The sequence below is a fragment of the Rhipicephalus sanguineus genome, chromosome 1, assembly GCF_013339695.2.
Source record: "Rhipicephalus sanguineus isolate Rsan-2018 chromosome 1, BIME_Rsan_1.4, whole genome shotgun sequence".
In the NCBI taxonomy this organism is placed as follows: Eukaryota; Metazoa; Arthropoda; class Arachnida; order Ixodida; family Ixodidae; genus Rhipicephalus; species Rhipicephalus sanguineus.
In genome coordinates this window covers 213,636,245-213,662,714 of record NC_051176.1, presented here as the reverse complement: position 1 = coordinate 213,662,714, position 26,470 = coordinate 213,636,245, and the positions used below count along the sequence as shown (strand labels likewise).

Below are 26,470 nucleotides of genomic sequence, written 5' to 3'. Positions count from 1 at the left end.
AAAACGTGCGCTCCCCGACAGTTCACTTTCGCCTTCCTGCTTGACTTTGGCCGGAGTTTCACTAAGCTGTAAAGGTTAGCAGCCTCACTTTTTTTTTTAATTTTTATGGCACACTTCAATAAATTTACCACTAAGATAAATCGCGTAGCGCTTTTACTTAAATATGTGAGTCTAATATGAGTGTTTACTCTTAATTGTTATCTCGAGTATTTTCAAAGTCACAAAGGCAACCCACAAGGAATAAGAATTATGTCGTCTTACCCACTTTTTTTTTAAGGAACTGCGGGTGCATTTCGTGAAGCACCCAGCACAGGAATGCAGGTACCGCGGCCGAGAAACGAACCCGCAGCCCCACGCTCAGCAGCGCAAGAGTGCAAATGAAAAGTCAACACAGTGCCCGAACCAAATGGACAAAGGCAGACGTCCATCGGGAGTCGTCATTAGTAGCCATCTGTCGAGTCACTTCGACTTTTTCTCTCGGATAGCAAATTAGGTTGAAAAGAGCGGGAGAAAGAGGGTTCGATCGATTTCCCGACGTGCCCGTCGCAATCGTTTCCAAAGTGCACCTCCCGTGACAGCAGATGCCGGTCGGTTGGCATTAAACTCGGTGACCCCACCGTATGTACAGCAGGCATCTTATGAAAACACGAAAGGGCTTCAGTTTCCGTGGGCCAACCCCCGATAAGCGCAAGCATACACATCCAAGCACTGCCCGATAACGAGCCATCGAGAGCAGCTACCAAGTGGCAGAGCGCGCTCATCTGCCTCGGGTGTTCTTAACGATTTTTAGGTACGCGCGTAACAAGCGACGGCTCCGGAAAACCTACGACACAATATATAGCAAGTGCGAAACGCTCGGCGCAGTGCAGTGTACTTCGGCACCGAGCGCACAACTTGAGCCAAACTTGATCCCGAGATAACACGGTAAACGTGGCGCGTGTGGAGATCACACGTGCCATACTTTCTTCGCTGGCTCGGGGCAATGTTTATCGAAGAGATACGATTACTCGCCTGACACCAACGACCGCGGGAAACATGGCCTGTCTGGGCCATGGTTAAACGGACACTGCACCAAATTCGACACAAATTTAGCTAATTACGAAAGTTTGATTTTAGAATTGAAGAAAAAATTTATGGCAACAATTTTAAAATCAGCAGGGCGCTGTTTCAGTGACAATTGTTGGGGTTTAACGACCCAAAACCGCGATATGCTTATGAGGTATGCCATAGTGGAGGGCTCCGGAAATTTTGACCCCCAGTCAAGCATTTGGGTGCACGTTCTTTAACGTGCACCCAAATCGAAGTACACGGGCCTCTAGCATTTCGCCTCTATCGAAATGCGGCCGCCGCGTGAGGGATTCGATCCCGCGACCTTCGGCTGGTGCTGTTTCAAGGAACACTGCTTCTGTTTTGTTCCTTGGTATAGCGCAGTCAAGCCCACGATGTTTGAAGCACTGTTGATTACACGAGACCACACACGAAGGAAGCTTTTTTTGTGTGTGACACGTTGACGAATGGACTTGCGATTTCTTGCCGCGGACGAACGATACCGTTAGCATATGTGCGAATGTACAGATTGATAACGAGACTTGGACGTGTGCGTCTAAAATGTGCAAGTACGGTACCTGAATCTACTCCTCCTCGCTCAGAGACAGAGTAGGCAGGCAAGCTATGCTGATAATCTTTATTGGCATCCCCCTTTGAAACAGGGCGGCACAATGTATACATACTACGCCTGTCTCCCTTCATTTTTCTCGCCAGTAATCACCTCAACCGCTGTATAGTGTTACGCTCCTCAGCGTAACGCGAAATTTAGCGTACGGTAGCCGCCGGAAGTACAAGAGCCCAAACCGGATAGAACGCAAACAGGGATTGGGACGCAGAGATGGTTAGCGTCTTTACGCTAAGACGCTAGGTCAAACAACTTCCACCCACTTTGGAACCCAGAGTATCTGAAATATGGACGCCTTCCGCGCGTGTCTTGCTGTGTGAACATCCTCTCGTGGTATACAACTACTTTTCTGCCACATTTGTAAACCTCTGGAGCGTTGTTTCCATCCTCCGAATACAATATGTCACTTTCTTTTTGACGACTGCTGGTTTCGATTGCGGCCGAGAGCCCCGCCCCCGTACCGGATGTTTCGATGAGCCGGCACGAACGCGTCTGGCCGGCTTCCGAGAACGGCAGCCGTCAAGTGTGCGCCAGTATACGTTGCGTGTCGACGACGTTTGAGCAGCTGGCCTGCAACGATACTGAGCGCAAAATTCAGACGCCTGCTCTCGGTGTGGAGGCCGACTGACTACGCGAGTAGGCATTTAGATATTGGACGATTAGTAGCCTCGAAATTTCATTTTATTTTCCCCGTATTGATGTAGCAAACTTTTGGTGGCGATAGCTATTATGTAAATGTTAAAAACATAGGCTATACGCAACGCTTAAATATGAATACGACGTACCATAGCGTACATGGAAACACCGTTCCTCTATTATAGAAGATAATAAATAAATAAGCTCGTGATCTTTCGATTCCTTAACACGATTAGTACGAACGGCGCGTATGAGCTCCAGGTTGCTTTGGCCTAATACTTGATAAGAGCCGCTCCCGCAAGCTGAAGAGTCGAATTGAATGACTCTGGACGTGCGCTGCCGCAGAGTGGCCAGGAGGATGTGCAAGACGATATAGTGTTCGATACCTACTGCGCTAGCGGGCTGAAGATCTCGAAGGCCGTATACTCACTGTAAATATTTCACTGTCGGTCTACTTCATTTCATGTCTTAAGAATTCATCAGTTTCGAACGGTGTGTATGGCGCATGCCCTTGCAAAGTCATTTCTAAGCCGCCTCTCCTTACACGTCATTTTTTTTTTCTAACTGAAAGGAATTCATACTTAAATTTATTGACAGCTAAATGACCGCCATCATACGCCCATGTTCAGCGTGTTTCTGAATGAAATGAGATAACGACCGCTAGTGGCCGTTCCCGACTCTTCGGCGCATCAGCGAGGCTTGCGAACCAGCAAGTGTACGCAGCTTTTCGTTCGCAGGATATGTTTGTCATTGGTCGGCTTCTTCGTCAATAAGCCTAACGTCACGATTGGGCGCCACATGCCCCTAAAAACACTTCCCATTGTAAGAACTTTTATGACTACTAAGGCGGGAAAAACAGAGCTAGACAAGGGACGGTGATAACGACAGACTGCATAGAACGACTCTGCATCAGCGCCCTGCCTGTCGGTCTATCGCTGTCCCGTGTCTAGTGCTGTTTGTTCCCGTCTTAATGATGTACCAACCAGGCCAGTTAATTGTGCTCCTGCAGTTAATTTTCGGATTACGGGCACTGCACTCGCGGAGTCTAGGTAAAAAGGGCATCGAGCAAGCCAATGGTGACAGCGAATGTGCCGGCCGCCGCAAAGCACATCCTCTCTTTGGCAACGCGGCGATAGTCAACCTCATATACTTCGGGTACGGAAAGCCACGCTGCTATCGTCCAGCCGCCGTGACGATCGTGGGTTGCATCTGCGTTCTTGTTGGTCTACAACGGACGGCGTCCGCCTCGCAGGACAAAGGCTGTGGAGACGCAGTACCGCTAAACTGGTCGGCGCCCGTGTATTACCGGCGGCAGTGCGCCGACAAAAGAGCCTCGGGGGGGGGGGGGGGGGGGAGGGGGGGGGGGGCTCGGCGCCGCCGGCCTAATCAGGCACGGCGTCTTGCATAACGGAACATGCGCACGCTGCAACAAGGAAAACGCGGCCACACAGTGGAGGGCGCGGCACTAAAGCACTGCACGGGCCCGGGCCGGCCCGAAAGCCCGGGCCCGGCCCGGCCCGCGGGCCGGGCCGAGCCGGGTAAGGGGTTCTTGGATCGGGCCCGGGCCGGGCTCGGGCCCTTGATCTTTGGGCTCGGGTCGGGCTCGGGCCTGAGCCAGGCCCGTATTAGGCCCGGGTCTCATACGTATAGGTATAATTGCGTGTGTACGTTGTGCGGCTTTGTTTTAACACGAAAGTGTTTTATGCCGGGGTCCACCAAGACTTTCATGACGCATTTCCGTCACGGAAGTACGTCAGCAAAATGAATACCATCAGATGGCAAAGAAAAAAAGCAATAAAGAAAAAGTTCCGTTGGCGGGAATCGAACCCATGACTTCACGGTCCGCGACGACGGCTGGCGGGCGTTTAGCCCACTGAGCTACCGCCAAACACATTACGGAGGCGCCATGAACGCGCCTTTTATCTTTCACACTTGCCTCTCACAGTGATCTTGGATAGACGGATGCTATGAGCGTCCCCTTTATAACGGGGCGGTGACATCTGTGCCACCAGGCTCGAAAAAAAAAAAAAACAAAAACAAAAAACGCTCCGTTGCAACGACCGTCATACAAGTTTAATTTCGTCAACGCTTTAACACACCGTGAGGTGGCGGTTTTAGCGCAAGCCTCGCTCATAGCATCCATCCATATCGACAAATAGCTCTCCGACGCTCGCCTGGCTGTCGCAACGCGTTCTTTGCTCGCCCTGAGAGAAGTAACGGCCAGGCTATAAAAAAAAATAGAAGGAAGACACGACGCGCGGAGCGTTTCTATTCGCATTTCGCGACGCTTTGAAGGAGTGCATATCGAACATTAGTGTTTATTATGTGCTTGTTGATGGAATCTTTGCGCTGGATTCACCATATGCGGAGTCCACGTATATGTTAACTTCAGCTAAATAATGATCGTGGGCGTTTGTCGTCGGTACGGAGATGTGCCACTAGGCGTCAACGTGGGTGCTTCCACATTAGGCGGTGCTATATCTGCCAAACAACGATAGACATTATACAAGCTCTCATACACCAATGCACTGTAAATAATCAACTACTTCTGTGACGACACACTTCACTTTCGTGTTATACCGATTCCTATGACGGAGGGATCAACCAACCATCTTTTTGTTGTTTTGTGCGGTTTAACTTCCCGAAGCGACCCAGGCTATATATGAGACGCCGTCGTTGAGGGCTCCGGGTAATTTAAACCACCTGGAGTGGATTGGCGTGCACAGAAATTGCACAGTACAAGACGTCTACAATTTTGCTCCATCGGTATGCTACTCTGGATTTCAAGAAGCGCCTAATATAAGCTTCCGCCATTATAGTGAGTGAAAGACGTTCTTGGGTACCGTGTAAGGAAAGCAACGGTAAACTGCCTAGATTAGTGTATATAAGATGTGCGGTATCTAGGGAAACATTCCGAGTATGCAGCTACGCTCGGATGCCCGTAGACTGGTCAACACGACTTGTGAGCTCTTTTTCGTGCATTTTAAGTGCAAGATGCGGAGCGACTCTTAACCCAGGGCAAACGCCGTTGTTGATTTTCCCATTACTAGTGGTGATGCGCCAGACCATAGAGACACTCGTTTCCCCGAGTGGCGGTGGCGGTGACTCGGGGAAGAAGGGTGGGACAAAGAACCTTGTTGTTTTGAACGCGAAAACGTAGTGTAGGTTGGGTGCAGTTGCCTGCCGAGGCGTCAACACGACTGCTTTAATTTATGTAACGTTGCCCAGCCTTGGCGTATTCCTCCCAGAAGCAGCTAGAGCACGTTTTGTTTAACGCGATAGCGTTAAAGAGCTCGTATCGCAGAAATTCCGCCGTCGGCGTCGGCGCCGGCACCGTTGGTTGTGAGCGAAAAATCATCATCTTGTCCGTGGACCGAAAAATCGAAAAAAGCTGCAAATAAAATAAAAATGTTGGGCCCGAGTGAGAATCGAACCCAGGCCGTCTGCGTGGCAAGCAGGTGTTCTACCACCCAGCCACGCCTCTGCTTGGAGCTGCACCGAAAGTAACTTTTATGCTTCCCAAAAATACGCGTCCTGTATACAGGTGTCACAGTACGAGATGTTAATATCGCAGTTATTATTGCGTGGTACAAGCATACATTGCCATCGGGCGTCGCACCACGTCAATATCATAACGACTTGGTGGCTTAAAGACAGCCACCCATTACAAAAGAAACACACATTACTGCGCGTATTCCCTTAAGACCACGTAGTGGGTGCATCGCAGCTTCGAAAAAGGTTCTCGCGCTTAATTGCTCCTGGTTTAAAGCATGCTACCCATTACATAAGAGAAGAAGAAGAACGGAAACTTTATTGTCAAATCAATGAGATTTGAGTCCGGCGTCTTTTTAGTGGGCCTGGGCACCCACCGCGGACGCGGTTCCGAGACCTTGTCTCGAAGCGGCTTCCTCGGCACGCTGGACGGCCCAGAGTTGTGCTGTCAGGTTCGAGCTGAGCAGTGCGGTCTTCCAGCGCGAGCGGAGGCTGGCGGTGGAAGAGACGGATGAATCGGCACTGTTCGATTTGTCTATTAAGCCCTGACACTCCCACAACATGTGGCTAAGCGTGGCAACCTCGCCACACGAGCTGCATCTGTTTGTAGTGTAAATATCTGGATACATGGCGTGCATGAGTCTGGGGTTCCTGTACGAATCTGTTTGTAATTGTCTGTAGTGTACCGCTTGCGTCCTGTTTAGCCTATCGTGAGGGGATGGGTATACGCGTCTCTGTAACTGGTAGTGTGTCGTGATATCGTGAAACCTGGTCATACGATCCTCCCACGCCCAGATGTTTGCCGTACCCCGCGGGGGCTCTTGTTCCTCCGGTGATGCTCGGTGAGTGAGGCCTCGAGCAACACGGTGAGCCGCTTCGTTTGGGGTGCTCAGTTACATAAGGCACACACCTTATTGCGCGCATTCTGTTAAACACTCGTTGTGTTCGAAGTGCGCACTAGTGGCAGGATATCGCTATCGCGTTCAACTCTTAAAAGCGAAGCTTAAGCGTCCCCCAATTTTTCATTGCATTGTGCAATAGATAAAGTTTGCAGGAGACTTGCTACTTTTACTCAACAGCCCTAGCTCGTATGCAGTTGATGTAGACTCAACCTAAAAATTTCTGCCATGCGTTTTTCTCCACTTTATGAAGGTATTATATTTTGTAGTCGTTCTTTCAAATGCAAAAATAGATTGTGTGGTTAGCACTGCGTGCGTACATAAAAACAGCCAGCCATGACTCCAATTATATTTTATATTGCCCTGCAATTATTTCGCAAAAGCGTTACGGGCGTAATTAACTGAAAGTATACACAGTACCAATGAAAGTCGTGACACTGAAAGAAGTTCCTTAAACAATCTCTAGATAATATCTGGTGTGCGGCAGGTATCTTCACAATCACCAAAGTTTGGACAGTGTCTCCTTTATGCTCAAGGCATAAGTAGCTGAAACGGGCCGGGCCGGGCCGGGCCGGGCCCAAACCTTTCGGGCCCGGGCCGGGTACGGGCCACATTTAAGAACACCGGGCCGGGCTCGGGCGGGCTGGAGCATGGCGTTTTCGGGCCGGGCCGGGCCCGGGCCGGAAAAATCGGCCCGTGCAGTGCTCTACGCGGCACTCGCGGCCGCTTTCCCTCGACCGGGACGCCGTTTCCGATACCCGTACGCCGGACTAACCGCAAACGAAATCCCCGCGATTAAGTCTGAAAGCTAAGGAAGACTATTGGCAAGAACGGCGAATCACGGCGGCCAGTGCCGCCAGTGGTTCTCAGTGCGCCGTTCTCAAGGTGATATTCGTGGTACAGACGACAGCGTTGTGCGAAAGCGGGGCGCGTAACGTAGGGGCGAAACCCTCCAGCGTGTCGACCGTTATCAGCTCAAGACAAAAGCCGCCGTGCAATTACTTAATCGCTACGAACGGTTTTTTAGGCTCAAACCAAGACACGCAGACAAGCGCACACTCGCAACTGAGTTTTATTTTTTCGATGCTTCGCTGCATATACCCTCACGCACACACACGAAAACACAAACAAAAGAGCTTACATGGAATGGAGCCAAGCTACGTCAGATCTCATCAACTATAAAAGTGAACTCGTTCTCATGAAGAGACAAAAGAACGCATGCACTACGGTCAGCGTTTCGGCTTCATCTGCATCGGTCACAATGCGCGCTCACGACACCTGCAGTTAGTTGGCGTTACCTTTAGCCCCTTCTTTATTCTCCGCGTTCAACAGTGACAGTGGCGTAGGCCGAAATTTTTTTTCGGGGGGGGGGGGGGGGGGGGGGGGCACGCCCTTGATCCGACGTGGGGTCCGGCCAGGTAAGTGTGGTCGAGTGTCATTTTGTGCTCTGTATACCATGGCAGAAAAAAATTTCGGGGGGGGGGGGGGGGGCGGTGTGCCCCCACCTCCCGTGGATACGCCCCTGAACAGTGACGGGAGTAACAAGCTCCCGGAAATGCATAACAACAAGAAACCGCAAGTCAGACCATATTTTTATACAAGCTCGTGTGAAAACCCGACAATACAATGATAATTGTTGGGGTTTTACGTCCCAAAACAACGCGGCAATACAAAAAGAAAAAGATGCTGACGCCCGTTCGTTAACCATGAGGGGGAACATCCCATTCATTCGGCTAAAAGGAGAGTTGGTCATGCATGGCAGGGTTCATTTCACAGCCAATCTCCTAGGCGTCAGCAGGGGATTTTCCCCGCAAAACGTGCAACTTTTCGCGAGAAAGCTCTCGCGGCGCTGCAGGGTACTTCAGTGCTGTGAACGCGAGCTGACAGGTGAAGTACGAGCGCGCTTGCTGGGGCACACGCCCGAGCAACACCATAAACCGTGCTACTCCACCGTGTGCGGTATGGGATTGAATGACGGGTCACTTTCGGTCCGATTCAAGGGCGTCAGCACCTTGGACCATTCACACGAAAACATTCTGCATCGTCGACACTTGGCGGATGCGCCAAAGAGCGTCTTCCATGGGGCCTTTTGCGTCTCCGGATCGTCAAGTGCTGCCAGACGGAAGGGATGTCCGAACGCTGGCTCAATCAGCCGCAAGGTTGTGCCTCGAGTTCATACGCACTTCCTGCCACTGATGGTGTGCAGCCGAGGGCTGTCGCAAAGTGTCGCGCAGCGAAGACAATGTGTATGCATTCTCCGGCCCTGGTCATCGAAAGATCACACGGGTTTTGATACTCAAGGACGGAACTCGATGGACAGCACGAGCCTTTACGTGACCAGCGATGTGCGAGGCCGCGCGACAAGTACAAGCCTCCTCGACGGACGCTCACGGTAGAGAATACTACTGTGAGCGTCCGATCGTTAGTGCAGGAGACAAAATACTCGCAGCGAAACTGAAAAACCGGCGTTACCGAAATTGCCGATCTACTCTCCCTTGCCGGCCTCGAGGGTAGCGCAGCCGGGTGGGAGATAAAATAGCGCACTCACGTGTGCACAATGGTGCCCAGCTGAATGCCGATTCTCATACACATTGACACATGTCAGGTGTGATGCAGACAATGATACCAGTCGCACGTACGCTGCGTTCTTACTTTGCCAGTGGCTTTTTTTTTTTTTTTTTGTCGTTCAGAGCTTCAAACCGCAGGCGCGCTTACCGCGCATGAAGAAAATGCGACAAAATTGGGGGTAGCACAGAAAGGGCCAAGACTAACTTTTTTATAAGCTGTCGTAAGTTCACACAGTTGCACTGTCGCGAGCACGGCGATCTGACCGGTTTAAGATGGAATACTGAAGTAGTGACGTCAGCTACAGTTGCAACGGTACCTGCAATCAGGGACGACAATTAACGCGCATACCATAGGTTTTCCCAACATTACTGTTCGAAGAAAAACGATCAACGTCCTCACACGTAAACGAAATTTATCCGCATTTTATGCAAACGGCGATCAATCCTGCGTGCAATATGCATGTGGACTGAGCAGCTTGCTAGCGTTAGCAATAGTGCGAAACAAACCCGACTGCGTGCAGCACTTAAAGGCGATATTATAAAGCTTGACTATCAACTCAAGTGATAACGCACTATTGTGTTAATATTACGAGCTCGACACCATGTATATCCGCTGAGCAATGGGGCCATGGGGCATAAAAAAAATGTGTAGGTACCAAGCGGTCTGCCTGATAGGCGTTTAGCTTGAAGCAGTATATTTACTTATTTCTCATCCTTATACAGTACTTCATTAACTAATGCCGGTGCAACTTGACCGCCAAGCTAAATGAAACATGGTCGAACCCACGCATACACAGGGAAAGAAAACCACACCGGCAGCGACAAGGGCGGTCCGTCGGGTGTTTGCTCACGCGAGTTTGGTACACATCAACTTCTTTAGTGGAGGCTTGAAAACCTGATCGAAAAACAGTGTTCCTGTTCGGTTGTCGCAACAAGGTAGTTACGTCTTCTATATGTCGCAAAATTAGTAACGCCCAAATCCTGTTACGAAGCGTGCAGGCGACTTGAACGAAGCCAAGTGAATACCTGTCGTACGACCACCTGTGGCCAAGCGGCACGTATACTTCCCCAACTGCCACCACAGAACTTTCTTCCAACACTGCTCGCCAATTTCCGAAACGTATTGCTTCGAACAAAACTACACTGTGAAAGCACGTCCGCACAACATTCCCATCAAGCCACAAGCAACAACGTATTATTACGCTGAGAAGTAACTTCTATCTAGCGAAGTTAAAAACTTTGTTCCCCCCTCCCCCCTTTCTCATCCAAGACTTACCTAAGAGCCGCTGCCGTTTGTTTCTTTTTGTTAGGGTTAGCAGCACAGACTGCAGTTGACACGAACAGTTTTCAATGCTTGCAGAAACACTGTCACACACTGCCGACGCCGCACCGTCCTCGCAAAACACTGGGCGCAACTCTTGCGACAACTTTGACACCGGACTGGGCCAAACTCTCAAGGAAACGACTGACGGAGTAGCGCGAGCCACCCTGCCGCATCGACCACCTACTCATACAGTACCGAAAAATGCCTGCGGCGCCATTTTGACGGCGGTGTCATCTAGCGGCGGTTGAGCGGACGAGAGACGCGCGAGCTGTGTCGTCTGCTACCGCGGCGTCTGCTAGCGCAGATACCGCCCCTGAAAGGTGCACCCGTTGATAATAAAGACAACCTTGCAAATTAGACGTGGAAGAAAGCGCACAATATTTCGACATCCAGGAATCTGACGGAAACATATATTCAAATGCGACAGAATCTACACCTTATATTTCTTGCCCGCTTCTCGATTTCAAAATCTCAAAAATACAGTAAGTACAATACCAGGCCAATCAGTAAAAAAAAAGCAAAAACGATAATTTGTTTTCTCGGCTAGCCGTTGAGATTACTTATTGCGCTAAGGTAGCATGAGCGATACAGGGCAGGAATACGAAATCATCAGCAAAGTGGCAAGTTGTATTTGCAGTAAAAGAACGTCAGTGACCAGTAACGTGAAAGTTCGCACAACCCTGCACACGTAACTGTGCGTGTTTTGAGCCAGATTTTTAAATAAACCTTCAGGCGGGGTGGTATGATACGCAGGCGCGCCGAGCCACGTGCACAGGTAGCGTCAGCAGCTTCATAAATACGTTAAAAAAATCATGCCAACGTACGTTTTTGTATCGTAAGCATGTCCTGGTGTATGAATCACAGCAGCATAGTTCAGCTTCCTATTCATCACGTATGAACTCTGCCTTTGAGATATTTTGCAAATGCGGCACGGAAATACGACGGGTAAACAAATGCCTGCCGCGACTGCGAAGTCGAACCTCGCGTTTCTCTTTTTCTTTTTCTAACTCTTTGCTGCTAGAACCCTAGAACCGCCTGAAGATGAGGCAACGTTACATTGGTTACATCACCAGCTCTGCCGGAGAATCTTTCGCGCACCGTTGCGTTTATTAGTGTTATTAGCTACCGCTGGTCGCGCCATCTCTTAACAATTTCTCAAGAATTCGTCGGCGTGATTCTGCAGGCAGTAAAAAACAAATGCCTTCGAGATCCTCATTTGTTCAGAGAGCCGTCGCTGGGGTGAGTTCTCACCATCTATTTCAGTAAATCAATATTCAAAACTTCTACTGCAGCATATAATATTTCTGGCTTTTATAAGTATTCAATCAATTTTTTAAAAAAAGTTACGTCATAGGTGCCATATTTAAAAACTTATTTTTTTAGTGCAATAAATACGATACAATTGTACTGCATTTTATATTTTCTAGCCTGTTTTTCATGGCATGTGAGTACTTTTAAAACCTTGACTATTAAATAAGTGCATCAAGTTCTTTCCTTCCTCCATGGTTGTCTAGAAGTTGTTCGCGCTCTACCTTGAAGTCGGTATCTGCCAGAAGCGAGAACAGATACAAAATGGCGACGCATATAAGCCGCTCTGGTTCAGCCGGCTGGCCGAAAAGCGCGCCACAGGGTCAGTACACGGGAAAATACTTGGGAACCAATCCGTCAAACCTTCTCAACTTCACACTGAACCGAACTGTCAACCTGTGAGTAGTTTATTATGTTCTTGAACACTGCCATGCTACATGGGGATTGGGACAATAGCGGGAGTGAACGACACGATTCGCTTTTCTAATCGCACCGTGTCCTTGGTGAATGTATATGAGGTCTCGTGCACGTTTGTGAATGACCTGTTTTCTTTCTCTAAGGTATCCTCTAACGAACTATACGTTCGGCACAAAAGAGGCGCTGTATGAACGAGACAGTTCGGTACCGGCGCGGTTCCAGCGCATGAGGGAAGAGTTTGAGAAGATTGGCATGCGGCGGTCCGTCGAAGGTGTCCTGCTGGTCCATGAGCATGGTCTCCCCCACGTATTACTATTACAGCTTGGAACCACTTTTTTCAAATTGTAAGTAGTCTCCACAAAGGTTGTGTTTTTAATAAGTTGTGTGCTAGAGTTCACTGCTCGCACCACTCGAGCATTGCGGGACCCTTATTAAAACACAAGGATTGTCTCTTCTGTAGTGCTCAGTCGGTGCTTAGAGCAAAATACAAGCCCAACGACTTGACTTGCTACGCAGACAAGTCCAAAGTCGATGTCGTTGATTTGTCTCGCCTTTCATTGCGAGTGGCACCTGCGCTGTACCGCTGTTAGCCTCGGAGATGCTGTTGATTCTTGGTACTAAAAGAAGTAACTCGTGAAACACTGAGCTGCATTTTTTTTTCAACATCCATTGACTTCTTTTTCCGTTAGAAACCTGTCGCTTCATACATGCCAGTAACGTGCGACAGACGTCTTTCTAAAGCTTCGTCGTAGTGATGTGTTAAAAGCACCGTGCATCATCCTGTGGGAGTCATGGGTGCCATAGTTGCAGCTTCTGCAGTGCTGCTGGAAATGCTCAGGTTGCTATATTGCTATTGATATAGATGGCTTGCATTGACGTCACGGAAACAACCATGTTGGAGCACCAGCATGTGGAGACGCGACGCTTGCGATGCCACATTAATGCTATCAAAATATCACATGCAGATTATTTCATTACACACGCACAGAGACGCTCCTGCCACGTCGTTTTCACATTGTCGCAATTTGTTTGTCATCAAAACCACCATCGAGTACCAGTACATTCAGAACTGGTGTCTATGACATCATGTGCGAGCCATCTTTAGCATTTCAGTATGGTCTTCCACTGGGGCCAGAATGCAAAAATGCATGTATACTTAATCTAAATGCATGTTACAAACTCCAAGGTAGTTTTAATTAATCCAGAGCCTATCACTTTGCTCAAGACGTGCTTGTGGGCTAGTTCGTTCGCCATGATACGATATGGCATTGCAGATTGAGACATGGATGACACTGCAGAATAACAGCATTTGAGCTCTATTCAGTGGTTTCCATGTTTTAATGTGCGCTGCCACATTTCAATATGTTGTCCCTCATAGCTTGTGTGTGTTTGCTTGAGATGCTTCAAATTTTATTTGATGTCCTCCTTACCTAAATGTTTAAGAGAAGTGTTTTGAAGTGCAATGAGATATGCAGTGCATTCGTGAACTTTGATATTTTTATTGATTTATGACCATGACATTGTTTTCATTTCAAGCATATTTTTCCTGAGGACAGGCACCCAAGTTATAGCTACACTGACATATTTTCATTTACACTTTTGTAGACCTGGTGGGGAACTCAACATGGGAGAAGATGAAGTGGAGGGACTAAAAAGACTCATGACCGAGGTGGGTTTTACAGCCATTTTGCAGTAATCTGACATTGAAACCGAATTGATGTATGCTTATCAAGTGACTTTTTTTTTTATGGCCCAATCATTCTGGAGTTAGAATATTCCAGACTTCTAAGCCAAACTGTTATCAAGATGTAATTATATGAATTGGTTAGCCACTTCCACTTCATTACTACTGATGATTCTCTGGGTGACAATTAAAATCATCACCTTGGTGTAATCATCGGTAAGTATATAGTGGCAGTAGCTTGCATCCTGTCGTACATTGGTAATGTTTTGTTTTGGGTTTCCGAATTTGAAACTTCAAGGACGCAGTTGCTTGTGGAATGCAATAACTTTGGGGTAGTGCTGTCAGAGGAGCCAAATAAGATATGAAAGCTTTTGAAAGAAAGCCCCACCACCACCCCTGGTTCTTTTTCTCACTCTTGCTGTCTTAAACAGTGTGTGTTCAAGAAAACCATAGAGCATAAATCATAATTATCTTCAATAAAATTAGGTGTATGCTCCTGGTATAGCAAGATTCAAGTGGTATTTCGTAATCTCCATTGGGAGCAGTATATTCTGGTGTGTCTAGTCCTGGTGCTGCAAGTCCATGCTCCTGCAATCTAAACCACTCATGGTCGTTGTAGAAGCAAGCATTTACAGCTTTGTGTGCACCTAAATGCTAGCAGGTCTGCAATATAATGTTACACAAGTAGCTGCTCACTCAATGTTATGCATGGGATGTTTGCTATCTATTCTTTTCAGCTCTAGTGTATAACCTACCGTGTAAAACCTAACCTTGTATATTGCATGTTAAAGTGGTGTGTATTGAAAGATTTCTAAATGACTCCGATTGAGTCTGGCGCCCAGGCTGAATGATGCTTGTGGGGTTATTGTGTAGATCCTGGGCCGGCAAGACGGTGTGAAGCAGGATTGGGTCATAGAAGACACTGTTGGCAACTGGTGGCGTCCAAACTTTGAACCCCCGCAGGTTAGTACCTAATCATAGTCAGTGAGTGTCATTGTGGGTTTGTTAGTATTTCATCTTGAGTGTGTTTAGTATTTCATTGTTTGTGTGTGTACGTTTGTATGTGTATGCGTGTATGGTTTTATTCTGGAAAGAAAGCCAAGTACATATGTATTATAACCCTACACATTCTACCGCTGATTTCTTCATTGTAAACCATTTGTAAACATTGTCGAGCCCGGAATTTGCATGACTGTTATACAGTCGCCGACCGTTTATTCGGACGCCGAAAATTCGGACATGCTCGTTTATTCGGACACCTTCGCGGCACCGCCACTCGTCCCACTGAAGTTATGCAAACTCACGACCGAAAATTCGGACGCCCCACAGTCCGCCGTTCGATTTTTCGGACTCCGGCTGGCTGATCGAGTGCGACGTTGACCGCCATGACAAGCTGTCAGCAATGTTTACAAAATTTTGATAGGTTGCCAGCACTGAAATGTTGCACTGGCTATAACTGGAGATCGTGCCAGTGTCAAAAATCCACGCATAAATTACCGATCTCGAAGGCTGTTTGTTCGCTACACGTAACGGTTGCCTTTTGGCTTTAGCCAGTCAAGTATCCACTGAACGGCTACCACGGCCGAACAGCAGGCCAAGCCAAGCCAAGATTGGAATCTGCTCGGTGCGGCTAGAGTGTACTAGAAGGTATACTATACTAGAAGGATCTAGAAGTGTACTAGAAGAACTTCTAGTACACTCTATTGCGGCGTTTGAGGAGAATGAAAACGCGTACGAGTACGACGCGGATCCTAATTCGGACAAAGAGAGTACGACAACAGAAGCGCTGCAACATCAATTAGCCCAACGTCGTTTCCTTTTGGCGTGTGAGGGTTTGCGTTGTCAGATGTTTCTGTGGCTAGGCCTGATCTGCATCCCGAGCTTAGTGTCCCGCTCCCTTGTTTGTTGCTTGGCGTGCGAGGCCTGATCTGCCGCTGCCCGTTCCATGTGCGCCGTCGGAACTAAAGAAACGCGGCAACTACAAGGCCGTGACGATGGCGAAAAAAAGCGGCGATTATTCACCAGGTGGAAGTTGCTTGGGAGTTTTCGCCGAGTTGGGCAATGAGATATCCGTCAGCTACTCGAACCAGCGCATGTGGACAGTGACTGCCGTGATGACGCACCTCCGACACCAGTCATCAAATGCGGATTTAGCATAGGCCGTTACAGTGCTACTGCCGACCATCACGGGTGGCCAAACATTGGCTGAAATACAGGCCGACTTGGTCGCGCGTAAGCGTACATGTGTACAGACGCTCACTGACAAGTTTTTTTCCAGCCGCTGGGCCAATAAAAGTGCTTTTTTTTCTGGTGAATCCGTTTTTTCGGACTCCCGATTATTCGGACTTTTCGGCGGTTCCCGCAGAGTCCGAATAAACGGTCGGCGACTGTATAGCAATTCAATTGAATATTCTTGGCACATGTGAGAGCAGTGTACGTAAGCATAGGGAATTCTTGTACTGCCTAGAGCAGGGTGTTCATGGGAGTGGGGAGGGGGTAGGGCCAAGAACTGAGCCTTCAGGGAATGTCTGTAGTTAATTTCATGAAACAGAAACCAACTCGCCGCGGTGGTCTAGTGGTTATGGTGCTCGACTGCTGAACCACAGGTTGCGGGATCGAATCCTGGCCGCAGCGGCCGCATTTTCGATGGAGGCGAAAATGCTTGAGGTCTGTGTACTTAGCCAAAACGGTATTTGCCGGAGCTAGTTGGTTTACAGCTAACACTGGTTTGAGTAGCAAAACTTAAAACGAGGGACAAAGAGAAGACAGACAAGGACATCACTGTACTAACAACTGAAATTTTATTTCTATGCATGCGGCTAAATAAATAACCAAAACACGCGCTGTCACCAACACGTATCTAACAGTGACTGGCGACTGGTGTCATTTCCACGAACTAGTTTTTCACACGCCAGAGAGAAATGAAAGTTCTTGTCAGAACCACTGACTCTGCACTGACGTACGTGGCACCTTCCTTCTCGATTTCTACTGCGGACACACACTGCGCAGTGTGTGTCCTGTCTCTTCCCTGTTCGTGTCTTCAAAGCGCACCCACATCGTTTCCATTTGTGAACAAGGCTCCCGTCCGGGAGCCAAAACGTCTTGCTTTTTGCTTTTATCGTGGTCATCGTCTAGTTTTAATTGTCTTCATGTCAGTTCCTGACCAGACGGGTTTCCGTCCAACTCTCGACTTCAAAGAACCCCCGGTGGTTGAAATTTCTGTAGCTCTCTACTACGGCGTCTCTCATCGTCATATCGTGGTTTTGGGACGTTAAACCCCAAGAATTATGTGAAACAAACTGGGTGCCAATTGTGTCAATGTTGGAAATTTAGCAGCATACCATGAGAGCCGTGACATCGTAATTTAGTGTGATGGTAAAAAGTATTTAAAAAATGCCCAGAAATGCCTAGGACTCGTGTTATGTGCGCCCCTAAATTTTTGCCCCAGTTTATGAAAAAGAAAGAAAACTTCTATATTTTGTGTTCCTAGTCCTGCCTTGCCAGAGCTGCTGCACGCTGCTGCTTTGGGTGATTGATGTGGCTGGATGTCACAGGCATTTTAGGCCGCATACAGAAAAAAATTCAGGCAGTAACTGTTTACTGTGGAATTGTCATATGCTGTGAAACCTTGTTAATGTTCACCTATTTTAATAGCACTAACAGTTAAAACATAGTTGCAACGAATCCCTGACCCAGTCTGTCTCCATGGTGCAAGCATTGGTGCGCATTGCGCCGGGCCCTTTTGCTATGTCAATGTGCCACTGAACTTGCGGCATGGCCAATGATGCCACAATGTCCCATAAAATGTCTTCAGGCTTTTCAGTGGGTGTAGACTGGCTGACTAATGATTCAAACCTCAGTGCAAGTGTGGCGATACCTTAATTGATAAGTACTGGAAAAGTGCGAAGTCATGAAGGCAACCACTGATTGACGCGCCAGTATGACTTATTGCCAACAACCCATGGCAGCAACAACCCATGGCAGTGAGCATGGTGTAGCACTGTTGTAGCTGTACTTTATGCTTTTAAACCTTAACTCGTGTTTTGGCATGCCGGTAGAACTTCCAAACTTGTGCTTAAAATAGGACAAGTGCCTCTTGGAATTGCTAGATTTCATACACCCTTTCATAAGCAGCCATCAAAATTTGAGAGCCTGAAAGGGTTCAGTTGATATTCTGGGGCGGGACGGTATGTCCCACTTTTGCTCATGGTCTCAAGTGATTCTTGGCATAGATGTTGTCCCACTGTTTTTCAGATAAAATACTACAAAATAATATATCATTGCAGGGTTGCTGCGTAAGGTATAATTCATTTTGAAAGGAGTAGTGTAAATCATAAGTACATTTTTTTAACGTCTCAAGCAGTTAATAAATTTCACTTGTTCAGTAGTATTTTGATTGTCTGTTGTGTGTGCCCTGTATGATTCAACGAATAATCTGTGCCTTTTCAGTACCCCTATGTTCCACCGCATATCACAAAGCCCAAAGAACATAAAAGGCTCTACCTTGTTCAACTTCCTGAAAAGGGTAAGACTTTTTTTTTTTTCCCCTTCCTCAGTTTATAGCATGTCTTGCACCCCAATACTAGTACAAAAGAAGGGCCAGGGGATGGGGAGGGTTATGCGCCGTACTAAAAGGACCCTGCAAAACATTTTGAATGTACTCTGAAAACATTGGTGACTTTTAGTTGAGGCTTCTCTGAACATGCAAGCCAGATATTGTAAATTCTCTGCATGCAGCAAAGAATTTACGATTTGTGTATGGATGTGAATGCAGTAGCAGTAACCTATAATTTTGTTAATTGATTGAAAATGTGTGTGCGGGTGAAATTAAAAGGAACATTTTGTGGGTAATTACTTGGATACACAGTAAACTCGGTTTGTGACTTGTCTTCTTGCAATTTAACATTGCCTGTACCTGTGCTTCATATTTCTTGCACTAATTTTTGTAAATCATTGCATATTTTAGGGCCTTGCCATTTGTTTTGCAGCACTTTTTGCAGTCCCTAAAAACTACAAGTTGGTGGCTGCCCCATTGTTTGAGCTCTATGACAATGCACAAGGATATGGCCCCATCATTTCCAGCCTCCCTCAGGCCTTAAGCAGGTGACTGCATATGCATTGTTTCTCTCTTTGCAGCTGAATCAGTATAAAGTGCCAGCAATTTCAGCATTACATAGAGCTTTGTCAGTGAGCTTTTTCGAAATGCCAAAATGGAACCCTACATGTGCCACCGTGAAGTCATCTGGTTTTACATATTCTTAACTGCATGCTCTGAGGCCTTGATATAAAGTCTGGGCTGATGCGAGGGCCAAACACTGTTTCACCTGAAGTGATACCTGTGCTTACATTATGCTATTGTCATAAATGATCATTATTCTGTTTTATTTAAGAGATCTGGTTAGAGACTACTTATAGAAATTTTGTGTTTTTGCTTTTCCCCCCTCTCCCACGCTTGGGTCAACAAACTTGCATCATTATTTTCTGTGGTAGCATTGTCATACCTGTAAATTTTTGTGACTCTTTTGTAAACTTTACTAAATTTGAGCTCATTCTAATATTTTAGAGCATTGCATCAAGCTTTAAAAAACAAATCTTTTTTGTGAAAAATGTTCTGAAGCTATTGAAAGGTTGCAGCAATACAAGCTTGCTGAAATTCATGAAAAATGCTGATTTAAATGGTGCTTGCCCTGCTCTTTTGATAGCAAGACAAAATGCCATAAAAGTACACCAGAAGGGTACTTGCTTGGAACAAGCCTATTCAGACATTTATGCGAGTAACTGTCTGAAATAGGCAAAAATTCGCGGCAATAAAAGTGCTTAACACTTTCGTGACCGCGGAAAGATCTCTTGTTTTTGGCTAGTCCAGGAAATATTTTTTTCCTGCCACAGAATATAATTGATGCTAAAGTGTAGGGTATCAAATGATAGAGGAAGGATTGGTCTTTCCAACAGTATTAATTCCAAACAACGGATTTATTTTGAATATAATAAAAAAAATATCAAACAAAGAAAAATGCATCAAAAAGAAAGATTCATAAAAAAATCAATGCTACTCTGCAAAGGTTACACATTAAAAAAAAATCGAAATATACATTTCGAACGCAAAGCCCTCGTAGAATAATAGTGGAAATATAAGCTCTGTAAGTACGAAGATTATTTACATAAATACAAGAATATAGGCACTAGTGCCTATCATACCACCGCGCGATGCAGGTTCTCGACGCGGTGAAACAAAGGCTGGCTGCGCATGTTTCGGGGAAAAAAAAATTTTTTTCTGTTCAACTTTCCTAGCATAGTTTGCAGTTCTGGTATTTTTCAATTTTCCTGTGTATTTGTTGAAATGAACAGTGTAGCCTGTTCTAAATCTGCAAAAATACATAATTGTACCCTCATTTGACCTCTTTCTCGCTCATATACTGCCGAATACCTTACCGACCTTCACATTTCACCATTTTCTCATCCACTGAAAGGTTCCGACGGGGTTAAAAGATAGCGTAGAAAAATCGTTCATGTGTTGCAATAGAGAAGACACGTGGTGAAGATTCTCGTGGGATGCGACGGTCGTCTTCTTCAGATCAGAGACACTCAAGAAGCCTTGAACCTTTTCCGTGGCATCACTGACGGTGGACAAAGGCCTGGAAATATGTGTTGTCGACACCAACACCAATGCAAACGCGGGACTTCAACGATTACCATGTACACATGGAGTGAGACGAACTTGCTCATCTTCTCTTCAGTAACCTCCCTCCATGGATCCGTCCCTCTCACTGTATGTTGGCTTTTCGAAAGTATGCATCCACGCATAGCTATCAGTGTGGTTGCATATCTCTCTGACGACTTCTGCGGTAAAAAACAACACGAAGACCACGCCGCGCAGCACACCGGAGCGTTGGGTCAAAGTCCGCTCCGCGCCGTCTTCGCGAAGAGAACTGCCCTCTTTCTGCAGCCGGCGCCAAATGCTCCCACCCGAATGAAGTTAACACCTTGCAGATAAGAGCTGTTATTTTTAGAACGCACCGGATACGTTTACATAGACGCGCGGCAGCGATAAAACGACCCGAGGAGAAGACTAAACTTGCCAGCGGATAGCTGCTGATGTTCCTTGGAGGTTTGACGCACTTTCACCGTCCATACTGAAGCCTGCCGAATCGAAGTCGTCTTCCGTGTCTGTGGTGCTACCATCATCCAGAGATTCCCGCTCTTGTTAATCGGAATCCGTCGAAATTCGCCGTTTCTGTGGAGCACCCGCGAGCGGCGTCGACGCGAAGTCTGAAACAACGAGCGCTCACATACCAGACTGCAAACGAGCTTTAAAAATCTCCACACGGTGGAAAGAACAAACTTGCAAACAAAACTGATAAAAAAAACATCTCATTTTATGCTTTATATTGCGTTAACTGTCCAGAACCGCTCGGAGAGTGCCAAAACTTGATCTTGAAGTCATCGATAACATACTATCGATGGGAATAGGTGCGGTCACGAAAGTGTTAAGCCAGGGGTCTCAAACACGCGGCCCGCGACTTCACAATGAATAAAATTTTGTGACCTTGTTTAAATAGTACTGTAATTTTTTTTCTCGTCTGTTGTGATTAATAATGCTTTGTTTGAGTATGCTACAGAGACTGGACTAGTCTCAAGCATTTTTTTTTTCATGAGTGCCCCATGCTGTATCTCTATGCGCTGAAACATCACCGTGGAACGAAAACTCAAAATTTTAGGATTGCCGTCCAGATTTTAGCTCTTGCCTGACAAACTTGTTAGAAATTATACACACGTCATCTGCAGTATAGCACTGCAAAGGTTCGCCTGCTTCTTTAGCTGCACTGTCTCGCACCACTCGTCGCTGGAGGAAGATCCTCAGCTTGTGCATCTGCAATCGGTCCCTTAAGGCTCTCCCAACAGGTGCTCACATTTTTATCAGTTGCCTTGTGGTCCTGCCACATGAGGGGGATAGAGGGCATCACTGCACTGAATATTACATCATAATCGGCATTGACAGGGCTTTCCTCATCATGAAGTATTAGTTCTTGTGCTTCAAAGCCCACATGGTGGAAACTCCTCTGTAATGTGGTTGCCTGCACTTTTTCCTATGCATGGGCCAAAATGTGGAAAGCTGACAGGAAATCTATGCTGTAGCTCTTCTTAGTGTCTGTGCAAAGCAGCATTCGATGGAGCAGCTGGCTCCGTTAAAGAACTTTGCTGTTTTGTATTACACGTTGATTCGTTAGCTGGGAAGAATTCAGAGACATCTCCAGTCCTTCCTGCCTTTCCTAATAAATCTTCCATCTTCCTCCCATAGGCAGCTTTCAAAAATTGCCATAGTCATGAGTGCTCCTCCATTAGCACGCAGGGGTGCAATTCCTGCTCCATTTGCGGCATTCTACTCTATCACCTGCCATTTGTTCCAGAAATAAAATTCGATGCCATGCAGGAAATGTTGCTACAAATAAGGGCATGTTGCAGTTGCAGTTTGTTGGCAAGCTCTCTTTGTGTCTGGTTACGATTTGGCTGTAGCCCCCCCCCCCCCCCCAATTACACACTGTTGATTATTTTGGCAGCTTCTATCACTGCACCGGAAAGCTCCAGAACAGAAAAATGGCATAAATTACTATTATTCATGTATGCACTTGAACCTGTCTATAACGAACCTCCATACAACGAATTCCTCGATATTACGAAGTTTTTCTTTTCCTCCCTGTTGCTCCATATAAGCATTTGTCATTGCGACCTCTATGTACTTAAATGTAAACATTTCGACAGAAGTCTGTGTGGCTGGGTGGAAGAATTAAGAAGTTGAAATACCTCCAGCCACAAATTCTTGGAGGAAATCTTCTTGGTTTCCTCCAAGAATTTGTGGCTGGAGGTATTTCGACCTCTATGTAACAAGGTGGCAGCGGGAGACACCCTTGATATAATGAATTTTTGCCGCCGACAACCTAGAGGTTTTGCCCCGAATTTTGTCACGAGCAGGAGCTGCATGCATCTTCTTCAAAAAAATTTGCTCCATATCATTACGCGGTTATGCCTCGAGTTCACGCCGCACATGGAGAGCACTTTTCTGAATATTCCATGGTATCCGTGTTTTCGACGACATGCGGCTTTGTAATTTTTTTTTATGCGGACAGCTGTGTTGTCATTATCAAGGAGATGTTCTGCCACGGTGGTTTAGTGGTTATGGCACTCTACTGCTGACCTGAAGGTCGCGGGATCGAATCCCGGCCGCTGCGGCTGCATTTTCGATGAAGGCAAAAATGTTTGAGGCCCATGTACTTAGATTTAGGTGCACGTTAAGAGAACCCCAGGTGCTCGAAATATTCCGGAACCCTCCACTACAGTGTCCCTCATAATCATATCGTGGCTGTCCAGAGGGCCCGTGTGGCGGCAGAAGGGCCTGGCCTCTCTGTCCCGACATGGGAGCGGCCCGCATCAGTCCTGGACTGAATCCTCAGGACATCAATAAAGTTATCCATACCATACCAAGGAGGTGTCAGATTAGGTGCTGGTGGAAACTGTCCAAGACCATGGTGACAACAATGACGATCTTCGGAGGTTGACTCGTTACGCGCTTCGCCGTTGGCACCGCACCGCGGGTTCGCTAGACTGTGGCCTCTGCGATTAGCTCCGGCAACGCGACGGCGCATCGCCCAAGCCAATCTCGAAGGCCACGGCTAGACGATGATCTAAATAAATGTTTTGGGTGAGCTCTGCCTTCAGTTCCCATTTTTGTTAATGAGTGCGTTTTCCGAATTTTTTGGCTGAAGCTGCATATAACGAAAACGTGTTCTTAACAAATTTTTTCGGGAATTTGTCAATTTCGTTATACACTCAAACCTCATTATAACAAAGACGCATCTGCCATGAAAATAACTTCGTTATATCCGAAAATTCGTTATAAACATTTATTTGTAACACTGTAGCTATGATAAGACTATTCTTCATTTACTTCGTTATAACCGATAATTCGTTATATCAGTGTTCGTTATAACAAGGTTTGAGTGTATCCAGGTTTATATTTCTTTACGTAACCGCGGCAAAGCTTGCAGTCGCAAAGGCATAAGTGCCATTATGAATACACCAGCTAGCTTGGAGCCAACTATCCGACATCAAAAGCGGGCAGTAGGCCTCTAGCCTTTTCTCCCCGCTCACACATTTTCGTTACTTGCCTTTGTCGCTATCACAAACTACCGTCATAAATTGCATGACTGTAGGTCGACCTGGTTTATTTGAATTTGAAAATTGGAAGTTTGGAGCTCAACGTGCAATTGAAATCAGATTATACACTGTCGACCTTTATGAAAGGGAACGCGCGAGTGCATGGACTGCGCTTTACGGCGGCTGTCTACAGTGCCATCAACCGACAGCTAAAGGAAGCACGTAAATATCGAATCATGACCAGTGGACAAGCGCTGTTAGACTGCGCTCCCTCTGCTCTCCCAATGGGTGATGCCTGCAGTACCTCATCTGCAGCGAACTAATCAAGCGCAGTGCACGAGCATGGTCGAAACGTTCGGTGACACACCTTCACAAAAGCAAACCACAACAAACCATCACCCTCACCTCTATAACTCTCTTTTAGGCGAATCGCAACTCGCATAAGCCAAGAGACAGAGCTTCTAAGTTTCGACCGCGCTCGCGCACCATGCTCGATTTGTTGGCAGCAGACGACGTGCAGGCATCGCCCATTGCGCAAGCAGGTATGGAGCGTAATCCAATAGCGCTTGTCCACTGGCGATAACTCATTTTGTTTTCCAACAGATGACTCCAACGGTTGATGGCGCTGTAGGCAGCCGCCGCAAAGCGCATTCCAAGTGCTCGCGTGTTCCTTTTCATAAAGGACTGTGTACATCACCAGTAACAGCAAGACAAGCGAGAATTTAGGGACTATGCAGTACAGTTACAACTTCATTTGCTTTCGGGTTCTACCCATAGCATGTGATTGTTCCGTGCTCTTGTTCCGAAGGTTCTTCTCTCTCTCTCTCTCTCTCTCTCTCTCTCTCTCTCTCTCTCTCTCTCTCTCTCTCTCTTTGTTATTCTCCCAACTTTTACTGTGCCACCATAGAGTTGATATGTGGCATGCATGGCTCTTGTGGGAGTGTAGTAGCTGTTCCATCATTAATGGAACAGCTACTGTTCCAATCGGCAGCTGTACCCCTAATGGTGAATGACAATTCGTTTGGGGGGAGCGGCAGGGCATGTAGTTGATGGAAGAGGTTCTCCTTTTGTTTTTAGAACACTTTTTTTTTTCTTTGAAGGCCACTTGCTGATCTTGGGCTTGATCTTTGTACTTCATCATCGTTGGTGCTCCAGGCCCAAGCAACACTGCTCATTCATAGCAGTTTTCAAGAGGGCTGCTATTCTACATGCCGAGTAAACTAACACCTGCGTGGTGGGACGCAAGCTTGGAGATTATGAATGAATGGTGTGGCAGTGGCAACTGTAGCATGGCGAAATTTTCACATGTGACGCCAAGCGCCGAGGTTTCCAGGGCCAAAGTCGACACACCAGGTTGGATACTACAGGAGTTAGCTGCTAGCCTTCGTATAACATTCCAATTTGTTGCTACAGCATTCACTGCTTTGCTTGTGCAGCAAAACTGTTGACTTTTTTTATTCACCATTTGTGAGTGCACTATACAGTGAAGTTAAATGCTATAGCATTTCTGTCTTTAAGCCTAGCATAGCAGTTTTCCTTATGCAGTAGAAGAAGGGTCCGAAGGGATCGTCTTTTTGTAACAGTACTGTCGGGTTCACCGTTTTAGTATATGATGCATGCGCCTTAATGCAAGCTAAAGTTAGATTTGCCCTGTCTATCACTTCTAAAAAGGTAATTTAGCTGTTCCCAGCCTGCTCCAAAACTGCATTTTACTTGCTCCCAGGAGTGTTCCTGGCAAACTGTCAGTTCCAGCCCTGAGCAGGGCACATAATGGGAAGGTCTCAAATGCCCTTGAAACAACATGAGTGCCTTCACTTTCCTTCAACCAGCAGCTTCCAAGTTCTCATCCCCTCCCATGTTTGCGCCCACCAGTATGCCTTTGAAGGCAAAAATATTTCGGGGAATCTCCTTGCAAAAAAAAAATTAAGGCAGCTTCGCACTATTGGTGGCAAGCGGGAAGGAAGTGTGAAGCTGGGCGGCTTTCTTTGTTTCTCCTCATTTTTGTCTCTCTCTTCCTCTCTCTCTCTTTTTCTCTCTTCCCTCAGTTTTTTCTGTCTTTTTTGTGTGTGTTTATTTATTTCTCTTTCTCTCTCTCTAGCTGTTTCTTTCTTTTTCTTGCTCTTTCTATTTGTCCATTTCTTCCCTCTGTCTCTCTTTCTTTCTATTTCTCCCCCTTGCTATACTGTACTACACTATACTCTGCTAGCATGCCTGGATGGCCGAGTGGTTGCAACGCTTGCCTTCCGATTGTGGGTTTGCAGGTTCGAATCCCGCCTCACCAAGAAATTTTTTTCGCTAAGAATTCTGTTTCTCTTTCTG

At 46.8% G+C, this 26,470-nt stretch overlaps 2 protein-coding genes across 2 annotated transcripts in view; one reads left to right on the top strand and one right to left on the bottom strand.

The window, feature by feature from the left end:
- The window catches only part of LOC119407187 (protein phosphatase 1 regulatory subunit 16A), a 301,652-nt gene extending 290,866 nt beyond the window's left edge, over positions 1–10,786 (bottom strand). The window contains exon 1 of the mRNA XM_037674070.2: positions 10,543–10,786. The gene's annotated coding sequence lies outside the window, so the exon portion shown is untranslated. The remainder of the gene's footprint in view (positions 1–10,542) is intronic.
- A 1,305-nt stretch (positions 10,787–12,091) lies between these two features.
- The window catches only part of LOC119407176 (cleavage and polyadenylation specificity factor subunit 5), a 28,927-nt gene continuing 14,548 nt past the window's right edge, over positions 12,092–26,470 (top strand). Inside the window, exons 1-6 of the mRNA XM_037674053.2 lie at positions 12,092–12,296; positions 12,459–12,659; positions 13,921–13,984; positions 14,873–14,962; positions 18,449–18,524; positions 18,988–19,102. Coding sequence (XP_037529981.1) covers positions 12,163–12,296; positions 12,459–12,659; positions 13,921–13,984; positions 14,873–14,962; positions 18,449–18,524; positions 18,988–19,102 — 680 coding nt within the window. The 5' untranslated portion in view covers positions 12,092–12,162. The remainder of the gene's footprint in view (positions 12,297–12,458; positions 12,660–13,920; positions 13,985–14,872; positions 14,963–18,448; positions 18,525–18,987; positions 19,103–26,470) is intronic.